Consider the following 10,514-nt stretch of genomic DNA (forward strand, 5'->3'; position numbering starts at 1 on the left):
TTCCCCAAAGCCTGACATTGCTCCTGATGAAGTGAAGAAATAGATAAGAGAAGAAGGGGGATTGAGGTGCTCATAAGTTCTTACTGCAAATTCTTTTCTTTCCCATTTTAGGCCTTGTAAAAAGAAAGAAGATACTCCTCAACTCAAATAAAAAACTTCAAAAACCTAAGTGGGGAGTGAAAGTCATCTGCTGTCAGCCCGTGTTTGTGTGTGAGCTAGAACTTCCTGCATTTGGCGTGTTTTACCACTGGGTGTGTAGGGCAGCCAAGGCATGGCGATCTCACTCTGGGAAAACCAGACAACTATAGTGGAATTTGTGCTTCGAGGATTCTCTTCCGTCCGACAGCTGAATATTTTCCTCTTTATGATATTTTTAGTTTTCTACATGTTAACTGTTTCTGGAAACATCCTCATTGTCTTGCTAGTTTTGGTCAGCTATCACCTCCACACCCCCATGTACTTCTTCCTGGTGAATTTGTCCTTTCTGGAGATCTGGTATACCTCCAACATTGTTCCCAAGATGTTGCTGATCGTCATAGCTGAACAGAAAACTATCTCTGTAGCTGGCTGTCTGACACAATTCTACTTCTTTGGATCCCTGGCTGCAACAGAGTGCCTCTTGCTGGCTGTGATGTCCTATGACCGATACCTGGCTATCTGCCAACCTCTCCACTATCCCATCCTCATGACTGGCCCCCTCTGCACGAGGCTGGCTGCCAGCTCTTGGCTCTGCTGTTTCTTCCTCACAGCAATCACTATGGTCCTACTGTCTCAACTAACCTTCTGTGGACCCAATGAAATTGATCACTTCTTTTGTGACTTCACCCCTCTGGTCCATCTCTCCTGCATGGACACCTCACTGACTGAGACCATTGCCTATGCCACCTCTTCTGCAGTGACTCTGGTCCCATTTCTCCTCATCATGGCCTCCTACTCCTGCATTCTTGTTGCTATCCTAAGAATTCCCTCTGGCACAGGTCGGCAAAAGGCCTTCTCCACCTGCTCCTCCCACCTCACGGTGGTCACGTTGTTTTATGGGACACTGATTGGCACATACCTCATGCCCTCAGCCAACTCTTCCCAACTCTTGCACAAAGGGTTCTCTCTGCTCTACACCATCCTGACACCCATGTTCAACCCCATCATCTACAGCCTGAGAAACAAGGACATCCACGAAACCCTAAAGAAGTGCTTGAGTAAGAAGTCTGCTTTCCTCAGATGAAGCAAAAAGGAAAAGAGCTGTGTCTGGCCAAGGGATGGTGAAGTGGGTTGAATAATTTAGAATTTGCATAAAGACAACTGCCTAAACCAGGAACTACCAAAGCCAGATGCCCAGATGCCTCTGACTATGGCTGTGGAGACTGCCGAGTTCTGACAGCCTCAGGTGAACTGGTGTCATAGGAATGGTCTAAGCAGGTCAGATTCTGCTCCACTATCTTCAGTAGACCTGGATCCTTGTGTAAAAGTTCACCTTCAAAATGAGTTGATGAGGCTGGTCACTCACTCATTGAAATATTCATTGAGGGTCTATTATGTTCAAGGCACTATGCTACATATAAGTGATAAAATTAACAAAAGCAGAGGCAGCCCCTGCTCTCACTGAACTCACAGTTTATAAAGGGAATACAAACATTAATCAAATAACTAAACTACATATACAAATGTAAAACCACATTTGTGATTCAAAATTAAAAATAACAGGATGACCACTACACACCTATTAGAATGGCCAAAATCTGGAACACAGACAACGCCAAATGCTCACAAGGGTGTAGAGCAACAGGAACTCTCATTCATTGCTGGTAGGAATGCAAAATGGTACAGCTACTTTGGAAGACGGTTTGGAAGTTTCGTATAAAACTAAACATACTTTTACCATATGATTCAGAAATTTCACTCGTTTTTATTTACCCAAATAAGTTGAGAAAACTTATATTTGCACAAAAAACTGCACATGGATGTTTATAGCAGCTTTATTCATAATTGCCAAAATTTGGAAGCAACCAAGATGTCCTTCAGTAAATGGATGGAAAAATAAACTGTGGTACATCCAGGCAATAGAATATTATTTAGCATTAAAAAGAAATGAGCTATCAAAATATGAGAAACATGGCGGAAACTTAAATGCATTTTACTAAGTGAAAGAAGCCAATCTGAAAAGACTACATACTATATGATCCCAACTATTTGACATTCTGAAAAAAGCAAAACAACGGAGACAGTAAAAACATCAGAGGTGGCCAAAAGTTAGGGTGGGGGGAGGGGTGAATAAGCAGAGCACAGAAGATTTGGGGGCAGTGAAACTGTTCTGTATGGTACTACCATGGAAGATACATGGTATTATACATTTGTGAAAACCAATAGAACATACAACACCAAGAGTGAACTCAAACGTAAATTGTGGACTTTGGGTGATAATGATGTGTCAATTTAGGTTCATTGATTATAAATAATATACCACTCTGGTGTGGGATGTTGATAGTAGGGGAGACTGCACAAGTGTATGGCCAGGGGATATATGGGAACTCTCTGTACTTTCTGCTCAATTTTGCTAAGAACCTAAAACTACTGCAAAAAATAAACTTATTTAAAAATGATAATAGTAATAATAATTATAAGATATTAATTATGCATCAAGAATATGGAGTTTCAGAGGCCGGCCCCGTGGCTGAGTGGTTAAGTTCGCGCACTCTGCTTCGGCGGCCCATGGTTTCGCTGGTTTGGATTCTAGGCAGGGACATGACACTGTTCATCAAGCCACACTGAGGCGGCATCCCACATGCTGAAACCAGAAGGACCCACAACTAAAAATATGCAACTATGTACCAGGGGGCTTTGGGGAGAAAAAGGAAAAATAAAATCTTGAAAAAAAAAGAATACGGAGTTTCAGTTCCTTTCTCTGGAGTAGATTTGACCTAGGCAAATCTACTAATCTAATACTTTGCCCTCTGGGATTTAGAAGTGGGAATCGAAGGTTTGGGGAGATGAGGCAAGGCAAAGGACCCATGACAGCATCTGCTTTGCTCCATCTCCCATACTGCTGTAGTGGCAGGCTCAGGTGGAAGCTGGGGCTTGGTATTTGGGTGCTGCCTCCTTCTGCCAGGCTCTGCTTGTCCTCACTCCCCTTCCTGCTGGCACATGCTCTCAGTAGTTAGAACATAGTGTGTGGTGGGCCTGTGTTTGTTCTTTGCAACTCTAAAGAGCTGAGTTGACTTTAGAGTAGAAAAGCTGAAGTCAGCGTTGCACACTCAGATGCGCTGCCTGCCTCCTTGTCTTGCTCCTCAAATTACACTCCCTCAGTGCTGAGGATAGGAATATCTCTTGCCTTAACTTTTCTCCTGAAGCTTTCTTCTTTTTTTGAGTTAAGCAAAGAGATTATGTTTGCCATTCATGGAAGTTACTGAAAACCCTGTCTGGGAAACAACACATATGAGACTGTGCTCGGTGTCTGAAAACATTGTCAGACTTTGCTTCATGAAGAGAGAATTGCCTTGTCTTTCTCCTCTTGTAAACTAGGAAAGCAGTGTGAGATAATCTTGGGCTACCCCTGGTGAAAGTAAAAGTTGTCAGCTGACGGTTATCTGCAGGTGGCTCAGCTGCAGCAACTGTTGATGTCAGATTAGCTCTGGGGGAAGCTGGATAGGAGAGCAGGCTTTTGTGTCATGGGAAAGTGTTTAATTCAGGCTCTGCCTCTTTTTAGCAGTGTGCTTTGGGCAAGTTATGCCCTTAGCCTTTCTCTAGTAAAGGAGGAAATGCCGTGCCTACCTCACACTGCCACTAAGTGAGAACATGCAGCGTGCCCTGTCTGACCCATAGGAAGAGTTCAGTAAATGGCTGCTCTTGTAACTCTTCTTCCAGCTTCCACCTTCTGCACCAAATCCTAGCCAAAACTAATGTCATAGGAATTCATTTTTGATTCTAGAAACTTACAAATATTCAAAATTTTTAAGGCCTGGAGAGAATGCATGGATTATCTGGTCTATCTTCTTTCACAGATAGAGAAGTGATCCCCTAGGGGATTGAGTGGACTATCCCTCTGTAATTATAGAGCAAAGGCTAGAACCCAGCTCTTCCATTTGAGCCCAGGCCTCTCTCCCCTATACCACACCACCTACCAACTCAGTGGCTTTTCTCCTTGCCCAGAAACACATAAGGAACTCCCATTGTATACACCAGCATTGCTTGTAGGATCACCACTTTGTTATATTTGGCTAGGAGAGAGTGTAGTGTATCACAGCACATGCCAGAGCCCTTGACATTCCCCACCAGCCCCAAGACCCCCGCTGCACCTCCAAGTTTACAGCCTCGAGGTGAGTAACAAAGCGTCAGGATATCTATGGCCAGCACAATTTCTATCAGCTGGGGGGAATATTTCCCCACTATTCCTTCTGTAGGAAGCCACAGCTCCCAGCCTCCAAAATGGGGAAGGGAAGATGTTGGGTGTTGAAATGGCTTCCCATTTCCATTGAGACATGGCAATAAAACAAGAGGCCAGGAAAGTCCCTTTCCAAGTTAGTGAGGCCTGCAGGACTGGAGGAGCCACGGCCCTGGTCCAACAACTAAAAATAAACCCCAGCCCTACAAGGGACCCCAGGATCTGGCCACCTGGACAGTGATTTTCTATCCTTCAAGTTGGGCGAATGTGCCTAAGAAGCCACCAGAGAGGAGAAAAGGATGCGCAGTCTCTGAGCCCCACCTCTGTGCTCCCTGAGTAGTTCTGCTTTTATCTATTTTATTTATTTCTGTTCCATTTAAAACTTCATTTGAATAAAGACTTTTGCTGCTATATATGTAAATACACACATACACAAACCACTTTTTTTTTTTTACTACACCTTTCCTTTCATTATAGCTTCTCTTATTTTTTCTGTCAAAAAAAAAAAAAAAACACTGAGGTCATGTTTGGGTTAATTTATGTCCTGTAAGGTCAAGGACAGTTGGTGTGCCTTGACTGAGAGGAGAATAAGGAGAGGGTGTTTAGAAAGGCCATAGCTTCCAGGATAATGAGCTTCTGTAGATGGTTTTGTATGTCATAGTTACTTGCACTGTATTTTTTAAGCCTCAATCTCTGTAAATGACTTCTCTTCTAAAGTTGAGCACAAGGCAACACTTGCCAATAAGTTCTCTGGACTTATCAAAGGTGCCTGTCCTTGTGGGGCACCGGATACTCCCAGTTAGCATGGCCACACCCAGCCATGTTTGTTCTTTGAGGCTCAGGATGAGTTAGCCTCCTAACCACTCCTGTGGTTTTGTCATCCACAGACTTAGATCCCTTCTGAGGAGAAGTAAACGGAATGCAAAGTGATGATCGATAAGTTTCTGCTTCTGGTCCCAGAGCTGTGCAGTCTTTTGCTGATGGATAGTAAGGGCAATAGATGTACAGACAAAACTGAATGGAGGTCAGGAGAAGAGGTTGCAGCCACTCCTGCCATCACATGGAGTAGCTGGGTTTTCAGAGAGACCTGTTACCCTGCTCTCTGTGAGCTCAGGCAGAATTACAAGAAAATCTACCTAATTTGGGCACAGTCGTACGATCTTGGTGGCTTCTCACTGATCCACACCCACTTGAGCTGAAAGAAGATGGGACCTTAATAGGAGAGAGTCACAATTTTCATGCAAAAATCAAGAGTGTGCAGCATAAGGACATCACTCCATCTGGGGACCACAAGGGGATCCCCAGACCCTCCTGGGGTCTGACTATTCCTGTAACCATCAAATGAGCTGAGGGTCATGGTATCTGCTTAGTTCCTATCTAGCTGAGAGACCTGTGGCAAATCTCTTAAGTGCTTTAGGTCTCAGGATCTGAGTCTAAAAAGTCTGAAGACTGGCTAGGTGTTTTCTAAGAAATATGCTGTACTGAGAATAGTAACTAATATTCACATCGTACTTTAAACTTTATAAAGCTTTTCCACATAGTTTCTCATTTGGTCCTCACTTAGCTATAAAGTAGAAATTGTCCCTGCAGTACAGATGAAGAAACTATGACTCAAAGATGTTAAAAGACTTCCTCAAAGTATCTCTGTGAGTGTCTTCTGGTTTCTAACCCTCTGTTATTTCTATTATGTCGTACTCTTAGCTCTAACATTCCATAATTCAGTTTCTCTTCTGGGTATGTGCTATAGACTGAATGTTTGTGTCTCCCAAATTCATATGTTCAAACCTAATCCCCAATGTGACAGTTTTAGTGGATGGGGACTTTTGGAGATGGTTAGGTCATGAGGATGGAGCCCTCATGAATGAGATTAGTGCCCCTATAAAAGAGATCCTAGAGAGCTCCCTTGCCCTCTTCCACCATGTGAAGACATAGAGAAAAGATGGCTGTCTGTGAACCAGGAAGTGGCTTCTCACTAGACATTGAATCTGCTGGCACCTTGATTCTGAACTTCCCAGCTTCTAGAACTGTGAGAAATAAATTTCTGTTGTTTATAAACTACCCAGTCTATGGTATTTTTGTTATAGCAGCTCAATGGACTAAGACAGTATTTTTTTTTGAAGAAGAAGATTAGCCCTGAGCTAACATCTGACAATCCTCCTTTTTTTTGCTGAGGAAGACTGGCCCTGAGCTAACATCCGTGCCCATCTTCCTCTACTTTATATGTTGGCTGACTACTATGGCATGGCTTGCCAAGTAGTACCATGTCCGCACCCGGGATCCGTCCCAGCAAACCCCGGGGTCCTGAAGCAGAATGTGCACACTTAACTGCTGCACCACCGGGCCAGCCCCAGACAGAATTTTCTTTTATTATAGCTACAATAACCAACAATGATACAGCTTTGACTTTGGGGCTTAATCCAGTATGACATGGATTGGCAAACTTGCATTCATGGCAGTCCCTTACTGGGACCATTGTCCCAGATGCCACCTGCTAAACAGTTTGGCACTTTTTTACATAATGTCTATGATATATTATAGCTACTTCATTTAGATCCTAGGAATGATATGGGCTTTAGATAATACGTATCTAATTTCTGAAACCCAGATTTTTAATTCATCTCTCAATATTAATGGTTTTTTGAAGCTCCAGAAATATCCAAACGATATGAAGCCAAACGTTAGAATTTTAAGCACTCATATTTATTTCTAAGAAACAAATTATAATTAGAATCAAATTGCATGAAAAATTTTCTACTTAAAAACGATGTTCTGGGGACCGGCCTGGTGGCGTGATGGTTAAGTTTGTGCGTTCTGCTTTGGTGGCCTGGTGTTTGCCGGTTTGGATCCTGGGTGTGAACCTATGCACCCCTTGTCAAGCTGTACTGTGGCAGGCATCACATATATAAAGTAGAGGAAGATTGGCATGGATGTTAGCTCAGGGCCAATCTTCCTCAAAAAAAGAAAAATGATACTCTGTTGTACTGTCTTCAAAACTCTAACTTTAGAGTCCATAAGCAAAATCCAAGGTGGTACTAGTTAACTTTAATCTCTGATTAGAGAGATTAAATTTAATTTACACAAACATCTATGCCTTCTGAACTCTAATATTTTTGCATACTTAGGTAACTTGCTGAAAAAAGCTTGGAAATTCTATCTGTATTCTTGTATTTCAATAGTGACTATTTTCCAATGACAAAAACAGACTCACTCACCTAAAATGCCTTTAAAAAACGGCCTCATTGGGGACCCACTGATCTCTCCATGTATATTTTGTCCATTTAAGATGCATTTTGGCAGGTAACTTTGCATGATCATGGGGCATCAATAACTTGTATTCCTGCTCCTTGTGTGGCCAGCTTCAAGTCTCCTAAACTCCCAGGTTCCATTATCACCTACGGTGCTTCATCAATATACCACGCAGAGAAGACCAAAACATGAGTTGGAGCTTCTGCTAAACCCCTTTTCTAATTTAGTTTTTTCAAAGTTTTTGAGCGTTCTTCTAGATTATTCAACAACGTAGGCTGTACTAACATTGTCTTGTTCTCCTTTGGTTTTTTCCCTTGTCCCTCCAAATGGATTGCAAACATGTGATTGTCAGAAACAGCATTAGTTCTCAACAAAAACTTGAAGGTTTGGGACTAGGTGAATATATAATTCTCTACTCTTCCTTGATTCCCATAGTCAGCTCTGGTTGTCAAGCACTTGGACCAACCCTTCCCTTTGGCATGATGGAGAAGCGTACATCAAAGGACAACTTCTCTCTATTAAAATGGTCATCCATTTCTGCTGTGAGAAATACTTGTCTTGAGGTATTCTTCTTGATATTCCTAAGATCTCCCCCCATAGATTTTCCCCATGCTTATCCCTCTTTCTCCTACTCTCTCTCCCCTTCCCAAATGTCCAGTTCCCATAACTTTCAGGCCTCATGCTACTCGAAGCTATGTAAACATTTATAGAGCACCTCTTATGTGTCAGACACAATCATTCAACATACGCAGAGCAACACAGAACCTACCTACAGAGCTTTGAGTCTATACAGAAGACAGACAATTATAAAAGCGTGAATGACAGAAGGATGCCTGTGGGCAATGGGAGCACATAGCAAGAGTACCCTGTTCCATTTGGAAGGTTTCCTGGAGGAAATAAGATGTGGAGAATGTGTAGAAATTAGTCAGGTGAAGAGATGAGAGGATATTCCAGAGACAGCAGGGAGAGAGAGAGGGAAAACAAGATTGATTTATTCAAGCAACATAAAGGAATTCAGTCCAGTGCAGCAAGACCACGGGGGTGGGGGTGGGGGTGGGGAAGGAGTAGCCAGCTGAGAGTGTTAGGAATTAACAGGAGCTGCTTAAAAACTATGAGAAGCCATTGAAGAGTTTTAAGCTGGGAAGTAACACGATTAAATTTGTATTTTAAAAGCCTCTCCTCCTTGGGGCTGAGTGAGAAAATCTCCAAGCTGATCGTGAAGGAGGCTGGAATCCAGTAACCCAGGTGAGAGATAAGGATTAGTGTAATGGCTCTGGAGTTGGAGAGAAATGGCCTGATTTGAGACACTTAGGCAAAGGTATGATGTATAGGACTTCGTGGTTGATAATAGGTGGGGGTGTGGGAGAGAGAGTAGTCTAAGAGGATGCCTGGTTTCTGACTTGGGCAACTGGGAGGTCAGTCAGGCCTTTCCCTGAGACGGTCAATACCGAGGAGGAGCAGGCTTGAGTGGGAGCCTGCAAAGTTTACTAAACAGAATTATGGATACTGGATTTAAGGTGCGGGTGTGGAGTTCAAATGAGAGATCAGGTTGTGCATAGAGATTTGTGAATCTTTGGCACAGAGTGATACTAGTTGAAGCCATTGGGATGAGTGAGATAGAAAATGTGAGTCAAGCGAGAAATCTTTCCTCAGCTCTTCCACTTCAGGGGCCTGTCGACATGACAGCAGCTCCAAGTGAGGGGCAATTATTCCTCAGACTGACGCCAGCAGATGAGAGGAAAGTTTATAACAGCGTTTCCTAAGGTGTAGTTATGCTGAAAAATTGTTCCCTGAGAAAAACCATACACATACACACACAGACTCACACGCGCACACACACTGTTCCATGATCGAATATGTTTGGGGAAATCTGCATACTATACATACCATATTCTCCGCTTAGAGAACATTAAGGACTGACTAACTCCCTTGTAAAAATCTTTTTCTTCTTTAACTCAGCTTTCCCCATGAGCCAGCCCTTGTGGGAGTTATTCCAGAATCTGGATGTCTCAGGGTGAAGGAAGAGAGAGCACCAGCTTGCCCAGAAGCATGGCTAAGTCAAGCACTGGAGAGAGTATCCCTCTCTTCATTTATCAGATGAAAATATTGTGGCTCAGTGGTCAGTTCCACATTTGACAGCTGGCTGGGAATCCATTGGGGTTATCACTTAGTCTCTTGACCCTTTCAATCTAAGAGAATCCCAGTAGATACAGCAGAGTGAGAAATAGAAACATATTTTTCAAAATCTACTGCTCACAGTATTTCTAAAATAGCATTCTCTTGTGGTCTTGAATTTGAGTCCCACTGATGAGGATCAAGGCTGCCCCAGGGAGAGAAGCCCAAGGCGTCCTGGCCTACATACCGATCTATATCATCTTCTTATATATCTCACATAGGACGTCCTGACCTGATTCGTATCCAAAGTTATACGACCACCCGATACACCAGATTCCACCTGCACTGATACCATTGTAATGACTTTTTTTACATGATTTCTCCTTTGTCTGGTAAAAAATAACTCACTTACCTATGCCTTATAAATTTAGCCCTAACCTTCAACACATTGCAGCTCTTCACTACCTATGGGTCCTGTCCCCATGCCATTCTCTGAATAAAGGGGCACTACTACCAGACCTTGAGAGTCCAAGAAATCTTTCTTTCGACTCCTCAGCTTGCTGAGCCCACATCACCAGCTCTGGCACTTCTTAGTTGTGTAATCTTGGGCAAATTGTCTGACCTCTTTGAGCCTCTGTTTTATCATCTGTAAATGGGGATATAACAGTAACTCTCTAGTAGGATTATTATTAGATGTTACTATTAATGTAATTGAAGCTGAAAGTTGAGCTTTGCTTAGTGTCTCACATCCAACAGAGAGAAAACTGGGACTGAAACC

The 10,514-nt window shown here is 42.9% G+C and overlaps 1 protein-coding gene across 1 annotated transcript; it reads left to right on the top strand.

The window, feature by feature from the left end:
• The first annotated feature begins 271 nt into the window (after positions 1-271).
• Positions 272-1,222, top strand: LOC124229862 (olfactory receptor 11A1-like). Its single transcript, XM_046645333.1, has one exon. It carries the CDS (start codon positions 272-274, stop codon positions 1,220-1,222), a length of 951 nt encoding a protein of 316 aa, XP_046501289.1.
• Positions 1,223-10,514: the final 9,292 nt, after the last annotated feature.

This window comes from Equus quagga, chromosome 18 (assembly GCF_021613505.1).
Source record: "Equus quagga isolate Etosha38 chromosome 18, UCLA_HA_Equagga_1.0, whole genome shotgun sequence".
NCBI lineage: Eukaryota > Metazoa > Chordata > Mammalia > Perissodactyla > Equidae > Equus > Equus quagga.